At 50.2% G+C, this 23,003-nt stretch overlaps 1 protein-coding gene across 2 annotated transcripts in view; it reads right to left on the reverse strand.

The window, feature by feature from the left end:
• Positions 1 to 308: 308 nt before the first annotated feature.
• GFOD1 (Gfo/Idh/MocA-like oxidoreductase domain containing 1) overlaps positions 309 to 23,003 on the reverse strand; it is a 101,809-nt gene continuing 79,114 nt past the window's right edge. For both annotated transcript variants that reach the window (XM_067752024.1, XM_067752025.1), the window contains exon 2: positions 309 to 7,139. In XM_067752024.1, the coding sequence (XP_067608125.1) occupies positions 6,220 to 7,139 (920 nt within the window). In that variant the 3' untranslated portion in view covers positions 309 to 6,219. The remainder of the gene's footprint in view (positions 7,140 to 23,003) is intronic.

Raw genomic sequence — 23,003 nt, forward strand, 5'->3', positions numbered from 1 at the left:
GTAGAGCACCCAGGTGTAATAAACAGGGAAACAGCTGCAATTATATCTTCTCTTCAGTCTTTATTTGCTACTTCCATTCCTTTATCCCACCAACACCAACTGGGGAAGACAGCAGGAAGCCACATTTGAAGCGGCACATGCCAGCTGGCGGGGTGATGGTGACCATGGCCCCCTGAGCATTGCAGAGGTAACGCGAGGCATCAGCAGCTCCGGGCCTGGAGCACAGACTGTACAGCCCGAGGGCCTGGTAGGGAAGGCCACCTCCCACAGCAGTTTAGCTTTTAAAACACTAAGAACAGGTGCGTTCATTGTCTTTTTTTTTTTTTTTGCTTTAATAATAAAAAAAAAGAAAACCCAAACCTTCTATAATTTATAAGCTATTTTTTGCTATCTACATTATATATAAAATATAGACTCTGTTTACTTTATAACACACATCTTTTTCCCTTGATAAATAACTCTTTAAAATATCTAGTATACATGCCTTGACTTTTTATATGTTATGTTTGTTTTTATACATATACATACATATATATACTCATGTTTGTAGAACAATAAACACACACTCGACATTGACAACCAAACAAATGCAATTTTTGGTTAAAAACAACAACAACACAATAAAATAACAGTAGAAGCACCAGGCAACCAACAGAAAACCATAAGTACTAGAAACTTCTCCCTCCCCTGGGCAAGGCACAGGGCAAGAATACTAAATATGGTTGGATGCCTGATGGGGAAGGAGGGGAGCAAAGGAGCAGGCAGGTCGCTTCCTTGGGTTCTGTTTCTTAGCCTGGGACTAGGATCAAATCAGTCATGGAGTTGCTGGGGAGAAACCATGGGGCTCATTCAACAACGTAGCCCTTATGGTGGCTGCAGGGGACAGCAGAGAACTGGACCTGGGTCAGTCTGGGGGCCCCGCTCACACCACCCAGGCAAGCATGATTGCCACGCCAAGCACGGAGCCACTGCATGTGCCAGGGCCTTGTTATTTGTCTACTCACTGCTGGTGTAAACAGAAAGAGGCAACAGATTCAGGAGTATTCAGTAGCGCAACACTTGAGGAGCCTGACAGAGCCAGACGCTTGGTGCCCCTCTCAAGAGCTCCAGCAAATAGGGACCGTGACATGGGGAAGAAAAGGTCAGGAGGCCACTGCCTTTCATTGCTAACTGGTGTGGAACTCAGGTACACGGTACTTACCGGCTGCACCAGCACACTCTGATGAGACCACCGAGCCCAACACCTCTTAAAGAAGCACAGCAGGTCTACACTCCTCTTGGGAAAAGTTCTGAAGCCCAACTCAGGGCTCTTCCCTCAAACTTGGGGTACCCCCAACCGCCCGCTTCTCTGCCCAGGATGCGACAGGCTGGGGTGGGCCCATGGGCTGCAGACAAGCACAGCTTTTATTTTATTACGCGTCTCCCTGTCCCCGAAAGGGAATTGAAAGGCAGGGCTCGGAGAGTCGATTTAAAAAAAAACAAAACAAAAACCTCCCCAGGGTCGTGACCTCTGCCCTATAAACTTCAGGATTTGGATGGCCAAAGACGGAGGTGGTAGGTGGGGCAGGAATCCTAAGCTAGTCAAGACCTAGATCTGTACGCAGAGGGCAGGGTAGAGCCCAGAAGTAGAGCTGGCCTCAGGAAATCCCAAAGGTGAGCATCTGAATGTATATCCCCCATCCTTGCCAATAGAATACAAATTAGAGGTAACTGTTCACATTACAGTCACAATGGGAAATTTTAAACAGCTAGTTTTCTGAGTACATTCAAGACATAATTGAGTTTTTAAAAAACTGATTCAGCTGCAACAGCTCAGGGAATACTGTCAGTTGCAGGTCTGAGTTCTAACTGCAACTCTTGCCCCAACTAGCCCTGCGACCTGAGACAAGTCATTTCACCTCTCTGGGCCTCCCTCTCCCCATCTGAGGCTCTGAAGATGCAGGATGGGACTTAGAGTCAGAAAACTGGGATTTTAGTTCTGGCTCTACCACTAGGAAGCGGTGTGACCTTGGTCATCACTTAACCTCTTGGGGATGTAAAAGTAAAGGAACTGAATATATTGGGCTCTGAAGTCCCTCCAGATGCAACTGGCTTTACTTTCTCCCCAGGGTACCCTTATCAATGCTGAATTCCTCCCCCGCCCCAAACCCACCAGAATAAAAGTGATGCAATCAGAAACCTACTTTGTGACCACAGGTCGTATTCAACAGCTGCGGCTCTGAGACAAGATGAAGAGTTAAGAGGGTCTAAAGGTACAAATGCAACGCACAGCTAAAATCTGAGTCACACACAAATGAACTGTCAAAGCCCCACTCCCTGAGAAAAGACATTTTCCTATGCTATATACTGCGAGAGCAAAACCCAAGGCCATCCATGATAATCGGCTAACGTTCTGAAAATCCCCAACTCTGTGGCTTGCCGCATCGCTTACAGTCAGAATCAACTTAGGACGTTGATTTGAAAAGAAGCTGAGTGCTATTTCCATTTTGGAAGAGGAAGAAAGATCGACTCTTTCTATTTGCAGCTCTACAAGGAACCTTCTGGCAGAACATCAAACATGGCATCCTGCTCCACAGGCAGGTGTCGACAGCAGCAGAGGGGCACCCACAGGTCACATGGAACTCTAAACGCTGTTGCTCCACAGACCCCGACAGGGTTCGACAAGAAGGGCTCTCCTGCCCGGGAGGAATAGCAGAGGCTCAAACCTTTCTTCGTGGGAGGCAACGTGGTTTGGAGGAGAAGAAAGGTTTGGATTCAGGTGACCCCACTTCTACTTAATAGTTTTGTGACTCTGGGCAAGTTACTCTTCCTCTCAGCCTCAATTTTCTCATGTGTAAAATGGGACCGACAATACCCAATACTACAGGGCTGTTTTTATGGATTAAGCGAGATAACGTACTTAAAATACCCTGCACACAGTAGATGATCAAGGAATGTGGGAGCGCAGAGAGTACTGGCGTGGCTCTCTGAGGATGGAGAAAGGGTCTGGGAGAAGTCCCCCTTGAGCTGGAGTCAGCCAAGCTGCCCTTAGAGTCCCGAGGTATCTGCTGCCTGGTGGGCTAAGGAGCATCTGTGGTCCCCTGCCACTCCTCTCCATTGCGGGGAGAAGTCGTAGGGGAGCTGACAGTGGTCATGAACTCTCTCTCCGGGAGAAAACTCAGAGAATCCAACCCTTCCAAATAAGCCCAGAGCATTCCCAAGCACTTGTGGTTACCCTGACTGATCCCCCCTCTCAGAATTTGGAATTTGTAACACTCTGCAGAGGACGCCAGTGGCGTGAGCCCAAATGTTCAGCATCAGAGGCCCCCTCACAATAACGGGAACAAATCAGGCAAGTGGGGACTAAATGTGATGACCCTAAAATGGAGCCTCCATTACTCTGGGTCCTTGAAACACATTAAACAAGGCAGAGAGGGCTGGGTTACCCCAGAGACTTCGTCTGAGCTCGAACCCAGCTGATGGTACCCAGTCCCCTGAGGGGACTACTGGGGGTGCTGGGCTGGGACAAAGTCCTTCCATAGAATGTTGAAAGCTTCAGATTTCAGCTTTATATTGTGACTCCTAATCAAGCCTTTGCAAGTGATAGGCCTGGGGCCCAAGGAGCACTGAAGAACCCATTTACTGTAGATTTTACACTAAGAAAATGAACTATGTCTTTTCTTCCACTTGTTCCTGCATCTACCTACTACATGCATTTCAGTAGACAGAATTTAAGAACACTTACTAAAATATTTTTCATGCTTCTTTTTAAGAATGTATATTCTTTCCATATACCCCAGCCTCAAATGAGAATTTCTGTTTTAGACACTAAATATTTATCACGGACCGCAGTGATCTTTGGGGGGAAAGTAGTCCCAAGTATTTTAAGTACAGAAACAAAACTGAAACCCCAGGAACAGCCCTACTTAGATTATAAATGACTTAGAAAAATGAGACTCATAGAGTCACTGGTTTCCTTTCTCCACATCTTTGATCACAGCCTTTCGGGGCCAACTAGAAAAAGAAAATATTCTTTCCACTCAGTGTCCACAAAAGCTATGTATCCAGAGGGGAATTTAGGAGAATCTGAACCAAAACAGTCCATGGCATGGCCCTCTGCTCAAATTCTTACTGGGAGACTTCCATTCTACCAAACCTCTAGTTTTGAACTGGTAGCTAGGAAAGCTGGCAGGCTGATTCTGTGAACGGAGCAGGGACCAATCGTGCGACGGAGAGTTTTAGCTCACTAACCTTCCCACATTGTGGTAAGGGACCAGGAAGCAGGGTAATTCTTTCTAGGGAGGCGATCCCTACCCCTCCGTGCTAGAAAATACCACATTCCCGTGGTGTTTGGACACGGCCACGCAGGACCCACGGGCAGCCTGGGATTCAGTGTATTGCCCCTGGGAGGAGGAAGGAGGGAGCAACTGAGCGCACGGTTCATTCTGGGACTTTGCCCACTCAGAGCCTGGGGTTCACCCTCAGCCCCTTAAATTCCCTTCCAGCTCCAGTGCGGGGCCATCTGAAAAGATGTCTAGACGTCACTTGTGTGCCAAAGACAACGGCTGGATTTCTGTGACTGTGAACAAACGCCGTGTACGTTTACAAGCGACAGTCTCCACAGCCAAGCTCGACAAATGTCCGATGTGGGGTTAAGGATTAAGAAAAGATAACAAAAGGATAATTCCCCATTTTCAAAATGTATTTGACCTGGGCTTTCTTTCAAGACTAGGTCTGAATTTTTAAGAGCGATTTTAGTGACAATGGTGGTAGCGAGCATTTATAAATCCGTGTGTGTGTGTGTGTGTGTGCGTGTGCGTGTGTGTGTGTGTGTGTGTGTCTGGTTGTTCCCTTCGGGCACTGCCTGCTCCAAGCCTGCAGTTTGCCATCTCCAGTAAAAGCCCTCCCTGTAAGCAGAGGATGACAAGACAAGAGAGACAGGAGACCAAGAGGAAGAAGATGCTTTTTCCTACATTAGCCTTCTTCAGCCTATGGGAACTATACACCTCAGAGGGTTCTCAAACCCCATTTAGAGACGCCGAAAAGTGTGTTGCTTGCTGTCCTTTTGTTTAATACCTATTCAAAATTTTTCTTTTTTTGATGCGTGAAAGCGAAGGTCCAAGCTAAGGAAAAGAGCCTTGACTATTTTTTTTTTCTTTTAAAGGGGAGAGGATTATATCTGAGTGGACCTGAAGGCCCCCCTTTTAAAATCTACAAAGCTGGGGAGTCTCCTAAGAGCCCTTCCCCAGCTCGCTAGGAGAGATGGGTCCAGGGCTCACTTGCCCTCCTGCTGGGAAATGCCACTGTGACCCTGGGGCGCAAGGCTGCCCCCGGTCCTGGAGGATAGCACAGGAGCCTGTGGTCAGACGCACACCTCCTTCCTGCTGTCTCCTCGGCCCCGTGCAAGGACAACCTCAACGCTTCAGTACCGAATCCCTCCTTCCAGGCCATTCCACTCCACCGGAAATGGGCTTTTAATTGCTGGCAAATCCGAAGGGATATTTTCTTCTCTGCCTCATCTGTCTCAGTGCAGGCTGTGCCCCTGCTCTCTCCTTTTGGCTCAAGGGAACCCGATTCTCTGCTTGCTGTTCCTGGCCCTCCCTTACCCTACACCTCAGGCCAGGAAAAGGGCACTGAGCCAGTTAGGAAGACACTCCCTCCCTCGGGCTTCCTGGGAGGAAGACAAATCCATCCAGAAAGCTGTACACTTTGCTACCAAGTACTTTTTCCTTCAGACACTTGAAGTGGCTTCCTGGAATCTGAACTTTCTCTTTAGCCACTGGCGCCCCCCCCCCACCCCCGCACACACACCTGCAGGCTTGCGTGGGCACGTGAAGATGTACCGTCTCCCGCCAGCCGAGCTCGCCCCTGGAAACAGGGCTCAGAGCACGCAGGAGTATTTGGCTTGCCAAGGAGGCCAAGGTGTGGGGGGCGATGGATGAGGGGCGGAGGCCGGCAACCCCTCCCGGCTTCTCACAGTAAAGGGCAGCTGAAGCGGCCGACCGCCTCCGTCTCAGCCGACGCCAGCAAGGACGACCTCAGGGACCGCGGGTCACCGTCCCAACAGTCTCGTTTGGGGCCCCTCACCGGGACAGGGGCTCAGCCTCCCAGATGCCATTTTCTCACCCTGCCTTTCCACTTCTCCACCCCTACACTACTCGAGGCCACCTCTCCCCCAGCCTTTCCCCCTCTCTGGGCCCCAGGCGGGAGCCCTAGGTCGCGCTGGGTCCCCAATCCGGGCTAACAGTACAGGGACATCCGGCTCCGGCGCATGGCCTCGCTGATCAGGTAGGCGGGGCTCAGCTCGGGCTCCTCAGTCATCACCGCGATGTTCTGCCACTCGCCCGTCTGGCTGGACCGCTTGATGGTGTCCACCACGCACAGGGCGTACAGGCAGTCGTCGAAGGTGGCGGCCATGGTGAGCGGTCGCCCGTCCCATGTGCGCCGGTCGTCCTGGTCCTGGAAGGCCTGGCGCACGGCCTGCATCATCTTGATGGTGCCGCGCAGGTAGGGCGAGGGGATGTCGCTGAAGGCCTTCTCGGGCAGCAGGGAGTTGCTGACGGGCGTGGCGTCCTGCACCAGCAGCTCCTGCGCCGGGGCGCTGTTGCGCTGTCCGTACAGGTCGGTGCCCACCGCCAGCAGGCGCCCGGCTGAGCCCACCACGGTCACGTCCTGCTTGAACTCGCCGGGCACGTTGAAGTTGAGGGTGACGGTGCAGCACACGCCGCCCTCCAGCACCATCTGGAAGGTGCAGAAGTCGTCGCTGGTGATCTGGCGGATGCCCTTGATGTGGTCGGTCTGCTTCACGAAGGTCTTGAGCAGCCCGTGGACCTTAACAGCCTTCTGGCCGGTGAGGAAGGTGAGCAGGTCGATGATGTAGGTGCCCACTGAGTGCAGGCCGCCGCCGCCCATCAGGTCGTCGCAGCTCCAGTTGTACTTCTTGCCCAGCAGGCTGCCGCCGTGCACCTGCACCTCGCACACCAGCAGCTCGCCCACGTAGCCCTCCTCGATGAGCTGCTTCATGCGCACGAAGGCCGGCAGGAAGCGCAGCACGTTGCCCATGATGCTCATGAGCTTGGGGTAGTAGTGGGCGGCCGACATCATGCGGAAGGCATCCAGCGGCGTGGCCGTGCGGTCGCAGATGACGTTCTTGCCGATGCCTGCGGGCGGGAGGACAAACAGCACGTCAGGGCGCTGGCGCCGAGCGAGCGACAGGGGCCGCTGTGGCCCCCAAATCGTAATTTATGGACCGGGAACCAGACCCGACCGGCTACCCTTACTACACTTTTAAAACATCTTATAACACCTTTTACTTATACAAAAATAACATATTCTATACATTTCAGTGTTACTTTAAATATTTATGTCGAATTACTTTAGTATTAAACCATCACATTGATTTAAATATTAAGATTTATTTTCATACATTTAAATAGTCTATATTTTAGCAATTTTTAAAATGTTCACCAATATAATATCAAATGCTTCATTTAATATTTTATTTATATGAATCTATAACATTTTATATACAAATATATTTTGTAAAGTTAAAATATTTAAATACAAAATGTAAGTTCTATTAAGGTGTACAATATGTTCTACATATATTTTATTGAAAGTTATCTTACATGTGAAATGTTTTATATGTTTTATTTTATTTGTAAAATAAAATTTTTATTAAAAATATCACACGTAGAGAAGAGAACAATGTCTTTATCTGGACAGAACCTGAACACATAAGCTGAAATCACGGCAACGCGAGTCTGATTAAGGATGAGGAAGAATTTCTTAACCACATACTTCAAAAGTCTAAGCTTTTAGCTGTCTCTCCCACAACCAGCAAGCTTGTTTACTGCAATACTGAAGCAAGAAAACACCAAGGATTATGTTTTGAGTGTTTTCTTGCTTGTTTATTTTGCATTATGGATTAGAGCTGGCTGTGCTCACAGACGTGTTCGTTTAATGTTTTCCTGTTCCTTACGGGAAGAGCGGATAGTCCTTATATCTGAGGGATGGTCAGTGACTCGACCCTCATCTGTCTCACGGCCTGGGAGGGTGGGGACGTTGGTGCCTTTGGCAATGGAGCTGAGGCCAAATAAGAATTAAGCTTATGTGATGACTCTACCGAGTGCCTAAGTTATAGGTCGGCGGAAGCCCTTTAGGAAACTAAGTGGTTCCGGGTCAGGAGAAAACCACAGATCCAAGGATAGGAGAGTGATAGGGAATAAGAAAAGGATTTATTCCAAGATAAAGCTAAGAGGGAAGAAAGACAACTCAGCTGAACCTGGAGAAACAGCCAGTTGGAACTCAAAAAAATAATCATTTTTTAAAAAGTATACCAATTTGTTAGCAAGCCAGATTGAAGGATGCCAGATTGGGAAGCTTCAGAGTCAAGGCATATGCCTGCCTATGAGTTCTCTGCTGTCCAGTCCTGTTCTGCACGTAGACCCTCCTATGGAGAGCGGAACACTCCAGCCACAGACAAGGGACATGCCACAAGGGAGATGGGGTGACGAGACTCGCACCCATCCCAGTTGTCCTGACCACAGGCACCTGACTTGACAAAATCCATGAACACCCCCAGCAAGCCCAGCTAAGAGGGTCCCGTGGAAGCCCTACAACTGTAGGAGTCTGTCCAGTGGAGATGCCTGGGCAAGGCCACAGGCACGTGGTGCTCTCATTTTCCCATCGGAAGAGCTCGCCGGGCAATAGAAGTGGCCAGAACAGACTGGAGAAAATAAATACAATCGATGGCTGTCAGTTTCCAGGTGCACATCGAACTCCAGCCCCGAGTGAAAGGCCTGGAGCCACACAACGACCCCACCTCCTGGCCTCCTCCACACTGGCAGAGCTGGGCTGGTTTTCCTGACGACCCTGAATGAACAGTAAGAAGCTTCTTTACCTCTGAGTAACCAGGTGAGGACTGAGGCTCTGGAAGAGGGGTGAGGAAACATTGGTTTGTGTTACCAAAAGTGCCGCGCACCTGTGTGACATCGTGTTCTGATAGTATGGTCCTATCGGCATTAGGCTCACGTAACACGGGATAATGCCGGCAGGAGCAGATTTCTATGTAAACAGATGGGTAGGTCACTACAGGTCCAGGTGACAAACGTTGCCAAAATCTGCCTCACACCTGTTGGGTATAGGCTGTGGCCTCTCCTATACCCTATCTCAGGGTCCACAACACCAAGACCCCTGACGGCCATCTTCTGAGTACATGCTATTGTCATATTAATGACACATGAAAAAACAAGTTTATCTTGTTTTTTCTATTCTAAGAACTATCAGATAAAACAGTAAAAGAAAAAATAAATTGAGAAAAATAATTCACTCCCCTCCACATACCCAAAGCAACCATCGCATGGGTAATTCTTTGAAGCTCTGTAGATGAAAAGATACTGGTGAAAGCTATAGACTCCGTTTCCAGAAGAATGCAGGCCTGCCTCCCCCAAGATTCTGAGATACAGGCATCTCTTCCTTTGGGCTATTTAAGTGTGCTGTGGTCCCACACTAGACAGCAGCTTCCTCAAGGATCAAGCCTGGGCCTTCTGCTTTCTTAAGTCTCCTCTATGCCCACGGCACCTAGAGGCACGCGATGTGTGTGCAGGAAGCCAGAGGTCGTTGCCGCCTGTCACCACCGCTCTGTCCACAGTCCTCTGCACCGTCCACACTTTACAGATGGGTCTTGGCAACGTCTTAACACACAACATCTTAAAAGTCAAAAGAGACTTCTAGGAATCGAGCATAAAGAAATCCTCTAAAATGTAAGCACAGCTTCTCGCCCAAAGATGCCGTCACTGCGTGATTTATTAAAGCAAAAAGCTAAGAACAATGCAAATGCCCAACAGGAGAATGGGTGAGTAGGCTGTAACACATCCACATAATGGTGTATTGTGCAGCCATTGAAAATGATGTTTATAAAGAGTTTTTAATGGCAAGCAAGATGATTATGAGGTCATGTTAAGTGAAAAGGGCTCTATTCACAGACATGCTATGATCTCAACTCTCTCTTAAAAGGACAAAAGAAAAAAACCTGGAAGGGAATACCTCAAACTGTTTACAGTGGTTCATTGATTAGTAGGACTAAGACTAATTTTTATTTTCTTCACTACCTTTTTCCATATTTTATGAGTTTTAACTTTTACGGTCAGAAAAACATTTGTTTTTCTTTTTTAGGTCCAAAGGAGACACGAAGACTTAACATGAAGGCAGAAGGGCCCTCCAAAGCCATGGAAGGCCAGGTAGGTTCCAGAGCTCATGGACCTGCCCCAGTTCCTGTGCCCAGGGAGCTGATGAAAGCCCCTCTGACCCTGAACTTGTGATGCTTCCAGGGCTCAGGTCTTCCTGTTCCAGTTCCGCAGGACTTCTTCATGATTCTGGCGAAGGCTACGGACTCTCTTCAGAAGGTCAATTCACACGTACACGTAAAACTTGACCCACATCCCCAGCTTGTGCAGGGCCCCCTGGGGTTCTGAAGAACAGGCAACTCCACTGTAAGTTGTAAGAGAACTCCTAGAAGCCCCTATAACGTATTGTTCAAAATAAGATCATGCTTCCAGCTTCAGAGGAATGCACAGCTAGCAGACCGCTCACAGATTCATAAAGCAGCTTGTTTTCTCTGTCTTACACAATCTTCCCTCAACGCTACCTCTCGGTAGGGCTTCTGCAAAGTGCCCTCTGGGACCATCCCCCGACCACCAAGATCCTTAGGTTCTCTTGGCCCGCTTTTCCCCACCAAAATCTGCCCTTCCAAAACGCTCAGAACCTGGAACTCCAACGTTCTTAGCAGTTTAACAAGAACCAAGGGCTTAGGCTAAAGAATACCATTCTAATTGTGGACTTTCAGTCGTTGGGTACTGGTGTGTGTGTGTGTGTGGACTTTCAGTCGTTGGATACTGGTGTGTGTGTGTGTGTGTGTGTGTGGCATCAGCGTGGCACAGAGCATTCCCCTCACCCCTAAAATCACATGCCATATAAAGGGAGCTTGTGTTGTCTGCGCAGAGGGGTGACACAGCCCACAATCTGGGTGTGTCCGATGCCACTGAATGTATGTGGGGATTTTTCCCGAAGAAAGCAGACAGATCCCTGCCTTCCAAATTGCCCCTGTCGGCCTGGGTCTGGTTCTCCAGAAATATCATAGGTCTTTGGTGTCTTCATGATTTGCATATGTCTTAGCACCATGCCTTTCTCGCCACCTCCAGAGAAAGTGCTGGAATGGGCTCTTCAGAGAAAAGCCCACTCCATTTTGTGCTGGAAAGGAAATAATAAGTAGGGGCATCCTCCCCAAGCCCATGGCTCTGACACTCCTTTGCTATGAAGATAAGTCGATTCTCCCAAGGAGACAGGAACTGAAGAGCTCAGGGAGAGGCAGAGCCCGCCCTCAAAGCAGCCATGGCTGACCCCTAACAGGAAAATTACCACCCTGGTCTCTGCTCTGCAAACCCTAAGAGGACAGCCCATGCCCTGTCACTCCTGCGTGTACAACTTTGCCAAAAGTACAGCAGCGCCATCTGCGCTGCCCTGCATCCACACGTCTCTCAGGCAGACAGACAGACACAGAAACACACACACACACACACACACACACACACACACACACACACACACTCCCTTTAGGTTGGGGGCTCACATCGTCTTGTGGCAAGATGTGTCTTCCTTCTAAGGCAAGAGATCCAAAACTTTAGCGAAAATCGTGCGGCAGAGAATCAAGCAAAGGGACTTGAAACATACGGACCTGATTTCACTCCAAATCCACAGGCAGTGCGAAATGGACCGGGGGAAAGTCCCGAGTGCCCGAGGGAAAGCTGGAGGCTGTGCCGAACCCCAAACATTTCCCGAGCAGCTGGACGGCGTCAGCAAAGCCCACTGGCTCTCACAGGGATGCAGAAGAACAGCGGGAGCTTTCTTGGTTCTCTGGGCTACGGCGGCCGGTGGTCACCCTGCCGCTCCCTGCGGGGACGCCACCGCCCCACGCTCAGCTGGCTCCACCCAGGGGCCCGTGGCTGCACCAGAAATGGCTGTCTCGGGACCTTGCTGCATTTGTCAAGGGGGTACAACGTGACTCTGCTGGGTGGCAGAGGACGTGTGGAGACTGGTCTGCGTGTCCTGGGGAGTCTTCCTAACCCACCTCCATGCACACCGTCTGCCCGTTTGTGTGAGAACAAAGAACGTAAGTTGGGTCTTGGGGGAGCCTCTGGGATGGAACGAACTTACTTTATCAAGACAAGAAGCCCCTGTCAGCAAATAAAGTGAGAGCTCTCTGTCCGGAGGATGGTGGGGTTAATGCCTTCTCACCTATGTCACGGAGCTGAAGTCGGGGAGAAAATGAGATCGTGGGAAATTTCTGGAAGGTGAAAGTGTCATGTGCAAGGCAGTATGCCTGTTCTTTGTCAGGAGTTTTTCCATGAAATCATTTCAGAAGGAGTTTTACTGCCCTCCTGAGATTCCCTCGTAGGGAGATGGAGAACATGTTTCCTCCAGAGCCTGCTGAGTGTGTGCTCTCGAGTCCAAATGTCCACGGCCCTCCGAGGACTCAGTGCCACAGGGAAGGAGTTTCCAACCAACAGACCCCACAGTCGCTTTCAGGCAGCTGTGCCCCTCACGCCCTCCAAGCTCAGGGTCTCCAAGCTGTGGCTGAGGACCCACCCATCTCTCTCTCCAGAGACTGGAGCTTTTAGGAGGGCTGATACTCCAACCCAGGGACCCCAGGAGCAGGGCAAGGGGCTTCCCACTGACACCTCCGGGGAAAGACACATGCTCTCTGCTGTCCCAAAGAGCTGCCGTCCTCTCCTGCCCTTGATCAGGTAGGTGGTACCTAGAAATATGGATGCCACCCAGCCACCCAGAGTCATTCTTTAGCATAATCAGCCTGGAACTTCAAAGCATCCCTCCCTGCCGGCACAAACCCAATTACACACTCCCTCATCTAATCGACAGTGGCGATCTAGGAGGCCGATGCTACTTTCCCACCAGTTCTTCCCGATCATTCCACTTGTGTTGACAGCCCCTTATCTTCTGAAAGCCAAAACGGATGCTGGTCCCGGAGGCTGGCTTGCGCTGTCCCGGCGGGTTGGCCGAGCCCCACAAGAAGTCCCATCAGATACAGCTTCCTAGTTCCCCACCCCCACCCCATTCACCCAAGGCAGAAAGGGCTTTCCTTGCATTTCAAGCAGGGAACGCATTATCTTCCTTTATAGTCCATTCCTGCAACATTTCTGTGCTAGGCACTGGGACCCAATAAATGAGTAAGAAAGATGAAAAGGAGCCCACAGTTTAGTAGAAGAAACCAACCAGGAAATGAGTGATTATGGGATCTAACAGATATAGGATCTAATAGAAGGATCTAATAGAAGGATAAACGATGAGAGCACAAAGGAGGGGCTGCCCAACTGACTTGGGCGTGGTAGGGAGCTCTGCTGAAGAGGTGACATTTGGGCAGGGTTCTGAAGCACGTGTAAGAGTTCACCTCTTCATTCAGAAGCTTTGGGTCCCATTTAGAAAATGGTCTAAAACAAGGGTGTTTAAAAAAAAAAATCCTTTATTTGAAATGCAATTTGAATGTAAAAAGATTTGCACTGTTCAAAAAATAAAATAAAACAAGGGTGTTTAACCTGGGTCTGAGAAACCACTAAAATTGGACTATTTAAAAAAAATTGTGTGAAACCTGATGTTCATTTTCTGAGGAAGAAGATCATTAGAGTCTTAAAAGTGTCTCTAATTCAAAGGAAATGAAGCAGAACTACAGTTAAGAGTGAAGAAAAAAAACATTTTAAAGGCCAAGATAGACCTCTGGTTTCAACAGAACTAAGTATCTGAACAGACAGGGCTGTTCGTGATCGTTCCTTCTCTGCTCCCGGAGACATGGGACATGTGGTCAGTTTCACCCCCTCACTGTAACACTCCACTCAGTCCAGCTCGGTCCCTTCCTTCCTTTCTTCCCATCCTACCCCTGTTATCTCCTTCCCCTGCTCCCTGCCCCTCTGGCCCCAACACACACACACGTGTTTTCTTTCAGCTGAGAAAAGCATCAGCAGAAATGACCTGTCTCAACCCTGCTCTCTGCCCTCTGGCCCTTCTTCCATGTAAGTTGGGAGAAGAGCCCCTTTGGAGAGATTAAATCCCTCGTCTTCAATCCCCATGACAGTTCCTGACAAACAACTTCGTGACTCACAGCCCTAATCTGATGTGTTCACTATAATCCTGACATAATTTAAAATAGCAATCACCACCGCCCCCGGAGCACCAACTCTGTGCCAGAAGAGGCTGCATATCTTACATTCCCTTCCATTTTTGTGTGTGTACACAACCCCACAAGGCAGGTACTAACCCTGTCCCCATCTCACAGACACGGAAACCGAGCCTCTGAGAGGGGAAGCTATTTGCCCATGGTGCCACAAAACTCAATGACCAGGACAGCTGGGATTTGAACCCAGACACATGCTCCCATTCTGGCCAGCCCCACGTGTCAATGCACACACGTGCAATGCCCATGGCACCACAGGAGGGCTCCCAGGAGGTGGTGTAATGGGCTGGGGTGAGCACCAGAAACCGGGCCAGTGGTGGGCAGGTGTGCCCAGCGCTCAGCTGAATGACCGCCCGCAGTCCCACAGCAACTTCTAATTTCAAACCTGAGATGGAAATGGGTCAGCGTGACCCATATTCAGCCCCTTTTGTCAAGGATGCCCTCTGTGGGCTCTGAAAGAGGGGGGACAGCCAAACAAAGGAAGTCAGCACGGCTAACGTGGACAGGACCTGATCTTGAACTGACTGAGATGTTCAAGTGCTTTTCTGTATACAGCCCGCCCTTAAAGGCCGGCCCCCATCCCACCAACCCTTTTTATGGACTTTCCTCCGCTACCCGGGCCTGTCATCAGAGCCCTCCTTTTGCACAGGAATCCCTGTTGGTGGCTAGATTTTCTCAGATGGTTTCATGTATAGTAGTATCATCTAATCATTGAGCCTGTAACACCCATAACAGGGACGGCACTCCTGAAACACTCTTCATTTGCGGTTTCCTTATCGGTCGATCGCACACATCTCCACCGCTACGGCTCATACAGGTTGAGGTTGAGGATATAATGCTGGGAAGTTTCTAACCAGCTCCTTCCAGCCTAGGCATCCCCAGGAGAGAAGAGAAAAGCTCGCCACGTCTAGCCCCGGGAAACCAAGAGGAGAGGTTTAGCAACAGCAGTGGGTATGTGGATGCCAGCTTCCCAACCTCCGTGCCTAGAGGTGGCCCACGCAGAGCCAAGTGTGGAGAGGGGCAGGGAGGTGGTGGGAGGGCGCCTTGGAGGACAGAGGTCTGGGGCTGGCTGCAGTGGCTGCAATGATCGGGACGGGACAGAGGAAAATGGCCAGGACCATCAGTCCCTCTTTGTTGGGCCCCAATGGCCAGATGACGCCTACCGCACCTCAGTTATTCTGGGGAGTGGCCTGCACTGCCACCGCACACCTGGACAAGCCACAGTCAGAGGCACCACCTGGATCCAGGGAACACAACCAGTCACTCAAGCCTCACTTTCCCCATAGAAGCCGCCACCTTCTGCAGCAGAGGCGGGCAGAGGGTAGAGTCCTGAACAACTGGGCCACCAGACTCATCCAAAAGAGACCGAGCTGCTTACAAGAAAATGTAAGCGATGGCGTTGGTGAGATGACCAGATTGCACGATGACTCCGTTTCCTACCTACCCCCTAAAGATGGAGCTTAGAATGGGGATCGGGGTGGCTACAGAGAAACAAGGAAATCTGTACTTCCTTTTCCTATTTATAGTGGGAATTCTCATCACACATCCCAAAGGGTGGGAGACTCGTGGTAGCTCCCAGAGCCTCCCCGGAGGCCCCGACAAAACCTCAGTCCCTGTCAATGGCACGTTAACACGCTTCAGAGAAGCACTCTCCTCACTGTACACCTAATATGAATGTAAGACAAGACTTAAAACTAGGCAACTTCTCAAAAAAAAAAAAAAAAGTAGGAAACTCTTTCCATTCAAGAGGGGTTATGCTTTAGTGAAGGGACCTTAGGTATATTCACCAAGCAGGTGTTTTGTGGTTTTTTTAATCACTATATTTCACACAGTCTACCTTCTTATAAAAAATAGAAAAATGCAGAAGTATTGAGTTTCTTCCTCCAGAGCCTCCCACACAACAAGAATCAGCTGGAGCTGAATAGCGCCCTCTGTAGACCACAGTCCCCACCAATCCCTATTGCTTGACTATATCAGTTTTCTACTGCTACCCTAACAAACTACCATGAATGTGGCAGCTTAACACAACACCCATTATCTTCCACTTTTCTGGATCAGAAATCCAGGCGGGCACAGCTGGATCTCTGCTCAGGGTTTCACAAGGCTCCCGCCGGAAAGAATGTGATTTCCAGCTCATAAGGTTGTCTGCAGAATTCAGTTCCTTAGGGCTGCAGGCCTGAGGTCCCCTGCTGCTTTCCGTGCTGGCTGTGCAGCCTCTAGAAGCACTTGCATCCCTCAGGAGTGGCACCATCTCCGGGACAGTATCAGCATCATGGGGAAGGCAGTCCTTTCCACGCTTGGAATCTCTCTGACTTGCCCCTTGGCCAGCAGCTAGAGAGAACTCTGTCCTTAAAGGGCTCCTGTGATTAGATTAGGTCCACCCAGATCATCTCCCTTTGGCCACACAACTAATCACAGGAGTGACAGCAGGGGGCGAAGGTCATCTTAAAATTACTCCAGCCCAGTCCCTTCATTTGCCTGTGAGCCCTAGAAAACTCTGCCAAGAGGAAGATTCTCGAGTATTCTCCCAAGTAAAGCACTTCAGACACGTGTCAACATCCCTTCCAGACCTCCCTTTGCTTCTATGTTCTTGCAGTAGTTTTTACTCCATCAAGCAGGACTCGATGAGGTACTCTAGGCTTTTTAAAACCTATTATTAGTCTCCTCATCACCACGGAGATTGTGTCCTCAATTCGGGGCTCCCTGTAGGCAGTGGTAATAGGAACAGGGCCAGGAAGGTGGCAGACTTGGCCTCTGGGCGCTAGAATGAACACAAGGAAGGGAAGGGAAGCTGAAATTGTTATGAACCCACCAGGTGCCCAGGTTTCCCGTTGGTTCAGTTAAGCATCATACAGGCATCGTTATCCCCATTTGTCCAGAAGAGCGAATGGAGGCCGAGAGAGACCACGATTGCCCAAGATCATAGACATACACAGGTCCAGCTGCAAATTCAGTTCTGTGATCCCAGAGCTCTCTGTCTTCCATTTTCCGTGTAGGGAGTTGCTACCGGTGGGAGGGTGGGAGTAGCGTTAGGTAACTGAGCCTCAGAGCACCAGGCGGGTTAATAAAAGAAGCCCAAACCCTTTGGGCCCCGCTGGACCTCAGCACTGAGTTGAGAAGTGATTCAGGAAGGTGACGGAGGGAGGGCGGAGGCCGGTTACTGCTTGGAGGGGGAAGAGCTGAAAACCAAGAAGGGCTGGAGCTCCACATGGGAGAACCACAGCCACTGCTGTCCTTGACAGGTCGACGTCGTTGCTCTACGCCTGTGGCAGTGAACTGGCCAGAGCAACTGAAAGATTATCATCAGGAAGGAGAGTGGCCGTGGAAACATGGTGGTGACTGCGTTCCCACATTGAATAAAGGAAGCCCTTAAGGGTCTGGCCTTCTGCACGCAGGCACCTGCTACCTCGGCAGAAGGAACTAGGTAGCAATGCTCTTGCCCCACACTTCACCCCTAAGAAACAGTGTGGCAGCAGGAAAACGACGGCGGGGCCACACTCCTACCCCACCATGACCCTTGGGGGAATAAGTACCTCGGTGTGGCCAGAAAGCAGCCTGATGCTCTAAGCTTCCTCACGTAGAAACAAGGGATCTTGCCCCCATCCAGAAGCAAAGGGAACAGAAGTGCAACGTTTCTGCCGATGTGAGCAGACAACAGTAACGAACCCTTCCCACAGCCAGGAGGCAAACCGGATCCAGGGCTGTGGAATATCAGGTCGGGATAATCGTTAACAAACCACTTCCCAGAGCACCTTCACCTACAGCACCTCCACGTGTTAGAGCAAACCTGTGACGAGGGGAGGGGAGGGAGTGGTGGGAAGGTGGTGATGATGAGAAACAGAGAAGTAACCTAGAATTAACTCGGTGTTTGTGTATGTCTGGGCGGGGGGTGGGGGTGCTGGAGATCTGTAATGTTCAGGGGCTGCCCAGCACCCGCATCTCCCTGCTCCATGTGGGAATTTCCCGTGTGGGCATCTTGGTGGGAAGCAGAGCTTCTTCCCATTATGGAAGCCAAGCCAGGGGTTGCTTTCCCAGCAGCCTTTGCAGTGAAGGCACACCTGGGTTTGGCCAGCCAGGGACACTGCCTGGGCCTGGAACCCGAGGAAGCAGAAAGGCTGGCAGTGGGGATAGCAACATCGGTCTCCAAGGGCTGCGGTGGCAGTGATGCCAAAGAGGGCACCTGCGGCCCAGGGCCAGCATCATCGCAAGCAACAGCGTCCCCGTCCACACTGGCTGGGTTTCTCTGTGTGATCTGGACCGATTCCAGCTGCCAAGCCTTTCTTTGTTCTTCTTGTTTTCCGAGCCTGCTTCCCCAGGCGGCCGAACATTTCTGTGACGAATTAATGTCCTTTCAAAAAATTCCATTCTGCTAAAATCGGCCGGGCCATTTCTGTTGTCGGCAGTTAAAATGCTTCTCTAGTACAACAGGTTTACAAGCTTTCTGGACGCCTTTCTGAAAAGATTGATTTCGGGACAGAGGAACCACTGAGGACCCATAAGTAAAGCAGCCCAAGATCCGGCGTGATTTATTGGAAAGGGAAGCGGAGTGGGGGTCGGGGGGACGTGGATTGAAGTTCTGATTCTGGCCTTTGGAACTGTGTGACCCAAGCCATTTGATGTTGAGGGAGCTCAGTTCCCTTATTATAAAATCGGAAGAATAACGGCTTCTTCAAAAGGCTGCCTTGAGGATGAAATGACAACAGGTACTGTCCCGACACATGAAAAGTGCTCATGAATGTCTGCTGAATTCAATAACACATCCAGATAAAAACAGCTCATGTCAGCTCTGAGAGAGACAAAAATTCAAAAGAGATCAGGGGCAGGGAGGTAAGTGCATCGCAGCAAGGGGTGGGCGTGGTGGTGTGTGGTTCTGGCAGTGGTCAAGGTACCAAGACTTGAAATCGAAATGGGTTCTAAGTCTGGCTTTGCCACTGATGCGTGTGCAAAAGCCATCTGTGAAATGGGGCTGATACCCGGCCCCGCCAGCTTGACGGGACTGCTGAGAATACGAAATGAATAGTTTTGAGGAACGGCTGCTGGAAGGAATAAGCCTATTGCAAGAATGAAGTTACTGCTGAGATGCAGTAGCAAAAAAGTCCCCCGAAAGAACAAATCTGCTGCAGCGTGCTCTGCCTGGAATCCCCGGGCTGGATGCTAGATGCACCGGCCGGGGTGCTGAGTCACTTGACATGGGGCACACCCCGGCAGGGACTTCCGTTGGCATCACTGGCTATGTGGGGTGGCCCGGGAGGCGAGGCCGGGCAGGCGGAAGGGCAAAGGCAGCATGAGACATTTGGCCGGGCACCTTATCAGCTGTTCCTGTAAATAACTGAAGCTCAGCTAGTGCCCGAGGCTGCAGACTGGAATCCCTTTTCTGAGAACCAGCCCTCACCCTAGGCTGCAGCTGATATCTGCACGGATCTGTGCTACCGTCATCACCAGGACGAGGGCCCTGTCCACAGAACTCAGAACCTCAGAAATGGGCAAGGCTCGGGGAGGGTGGGGTTGGCAGGGGGACGTTACAAAGCCCCTAACTGAACACAGAGATCCGTCATCCTCCCCCCGAGCAGCGGCGCAGAAGCCAGCTACATCCTCCCTCCACCAACCTTTTCTCTTAAAGAGACAGTGTTCAGTTTTTCCTCTCTGGACCAGATGACAATCCCCTGCACTGGGCAGATGAAGATTCAGCAAATTTAGCCAACCGTGGCTGAAAGGCCCAGGTGCTGGTTAGGGTGAGTCACAGCGCTTTGGCGCTTTTGTTGCTGTTGTTTTCTTTGGGCAACAATTTGCAAACAATGCAAGTTCTTTGTAAAGGCCAAAACCTAGCTGGCAGGAGCTCCCAGAAAACTGGGCGTACCTGGGTCTGTGTTTGCCTGAGCAATGCTAGCTGAAAGCCTGAAAAGCGAGACAGCTCATGGGCTGCCTGGTGATGTCGGCGGGGAAGCAGCCCCATTGTGCAGATGAGGAGACGGGCTGAGTCAAGTCTTAATGCTTTCTCTTCCACATAGTACTACTGTGAGGCCCTGAAGGAGGTGGGATACAGGCATACAGGTGATAACGGCTCTTTATACATCCGGAGGAGCTCCTGCACGGAAGGGGCTCTGACTCCCAGAGGAGGGCTGTACAGGGGCACAGCGCTGGAATAAGCCTGGCCTGGGGCTCGTGAACACCCGGCCACACGTCAGACTTGCACAGAACTGTGGGGAGATGTCCAGATATCTTAGACACAGCAGAGCCCTAAAGGTGTGCCAGAAACAGAGAACAAGGACAGAGACCCAGGCTTGGTTTGCTCTGTTCCCCAGTGGGGCGGGTGTCGTTAAGGGCCCTGGAGAGCAGGCAGGTGTGGCTTGTCCCCGTTCCTCCTCCACGACAGCCCTCACCCACCCACCTCTCATCAACCCCTCCTCCTGAGAAAAGCCTGTCGTGCTCAACCGCAGAAAGTCTAAATGTCCACTCCAGGAGGAAGGGTTATGGAAACAACTACCATGTAGTGACTGACAAGTGCACTAGGTACAAAGCACCCGGCAAAGCGCAGCTGCGCTCATCAGATCCTCCCAACACCCTGGAGAGTCACTGTCACCCCCATTTCACGAACCATGAAGCCAAACCCTCGAGAGTCAATGCCCAAATTCACATCCTAGGAAGTGGTAGAGCCGGGATTCAAACCCACATATTCTGGTTCCCTCCGCGTACCCGTGACTCACCTTGAAAAGTACATCGTGATTCTAAATACAATTTGACAGGCAGTAAAACATGACTGCCGAGGAACCCAGCTGTAATCATGGATTTTCATGTAATTATTCGCTCATCCCACAAACACTTAGTAAGGGCCTCCCGGGGAAGCAGTGGGAGGGGGGTGCCCAGCCTCTACATGGTCTTGTATTTTCCTACTACTGTGTTCTCTACTAGTTTCTGTGCTTTAGAACCACAGTTCCCAGCCTGAACGTCTCGGCACCCAAGGCATCCAGGGACCCCATACCGAACTCGCAGGGGCACTGCAGTGTATTTTTCATTTCTGAGGGAAACATAGTGGTACTCGACGTCTATCGGATGCTGCGGGAGATACTCGCTCTGAAAAGTTCACAGTTTCAATACTGATTTGCACTACACTCCTTTCGATAACGTGCCCTCTCTGTGAAGCTCGGTTTTCGGCAGTTGCTGTGATGAAAAGCAAATAAACTAATCGAGGCAGGACGGGAAATGAGGGCGGTGTGTCCTCTCTGATTCTGTGGTTTGAGAAGTTGTGCGGTGCCCAATGGGCACACATATCCCAGTGTAACTCATTCTGATCATTTAAGAATGCAATACAAATATTTTTATTCCTTCCATGTATGTGTTATTTTTTCAAGTATCTGTTATGTTGTTGAGACACAGTATATATGTCTATTGGATACTACTTGGATCTTATTATTTGGACTTACTAAATGGAATTGCCAGGTCTTTCTTGTGGCCTAGGAGCACCATGAAAAAATTACTGAGACATTAAGAGCACCATGAATGAAGAATGTTTGGGAACCTTTGTTCTAGAACATTCTATGTACTCTCTCCCCTAAGCTACGGTTAGAAGTTCTTTAAAGGCAGGAGCCATCTTATACTGGTCAATACTTTGGTTTCCCCTTGGCATAGTTCTTGGCTTGCTGTAGATACTCTTTAGTACCTGTTCACAATTTACAATAGAAGTCTGAACCTGAAAAAAAAAAGTCTGAATCTGGCCTGAAGAAGCCCTTACAGAGGTCCAGCGAGGTGTGAGGGATACAGGGGCTGCTGATACTCCAAGCTCACAGGTCCCACCAGCTAGGGGGCAGAGACGTGTAGGGCACCTTCCTGACCTTAGAGAATAAATAAACTTTTCTGAGCTTTCTGATGCAAAGTAACACCATCAACTGCCTCTGAAGGGTTTTAAGGACTCATGGAGATATAACCTTTAGGTATACATCACTTTAAACTGCTGAGATTCTGTTTAATTTAAGCTGAATCTATGATCATGTCAATGATCTAGGTTATTTTCTCTGGTCTCGAAAGGCAAACCCACACCTCTGGGAAGACGGGCCCCTCAGCGCAGAGGGGAGGGTCAGCAGCAGAGTTAAAGTCCAGCCCTTGGGTAGCTCCCAGCTGGAACTCTCCAGCAGGAGTTGCAGGGCTGCTTCTGTATCTGCTGACCAGGAGAGCACAGAGTAAACTGGTTGCTTAGCAACAGCTGCAGCCACTTCCCTGGTTGGGGTGGGGGGAGAGCAGAGGAGGTATACGTCCACAGGGAGGCTGACGTTCTCATCTCAGGCCTGTGTCAGCATCTCCAGACAGGGCTGGCAGGAGAGGACCCACCCAGGCACCTGCTCCCACAGGGCTCTGGTCCCAACCAACGAGAGACGACATCAGCAAGCTAAAAATGCCGATGGAGCTCATGGAACGGTCTTTAAAACTGGCAAGTGATGATGGTGGGAACCTTCTGTAAAAACCGATCGTTCTGCAACAAGAAAGCGTTGCTGTCCTGCTTGGGGCTGGGGAGAGGAAGATAGCGGTCTGGGACCTAGAGAAGATTCCTCTCGTGCATTTCTGCCAGGCTGGGAAAAGAAAGAACAGAATCATTTCTCTTTTCTTTCGGTGCATTAAGGTGAAGCAGTCATCGAGGGGTTTTTGAGCTCACTGAAGAGCTGAGTGCCTTTTTTATGCAGGTCAATTTCTGTTGAGGGGGTGGGAGAGTGAGAGAAGAGAGCTAAGTGTTAGTGGAGTAGTGTGGGTGAGGGGCAGGTAAAGCACCACGCCTGAAACAGAGCCGTTCACC

This window comes from Pseudorca crassidens, chromosome 10 (assembly GCF_039906515.1).
Source record: "Pseudorca crassidens isolate mPseCra1 chromosome 10, mPseCra1.hap1, whole genome shotgun sequence".
NCBI classification, from domain to species: domain Eukaryota; kingdom Metazoa; phylum Chordata; class Mammalia; order Artiodactyla; family Delphinidae; genus Pseudorca; species Pseudorca crassidens.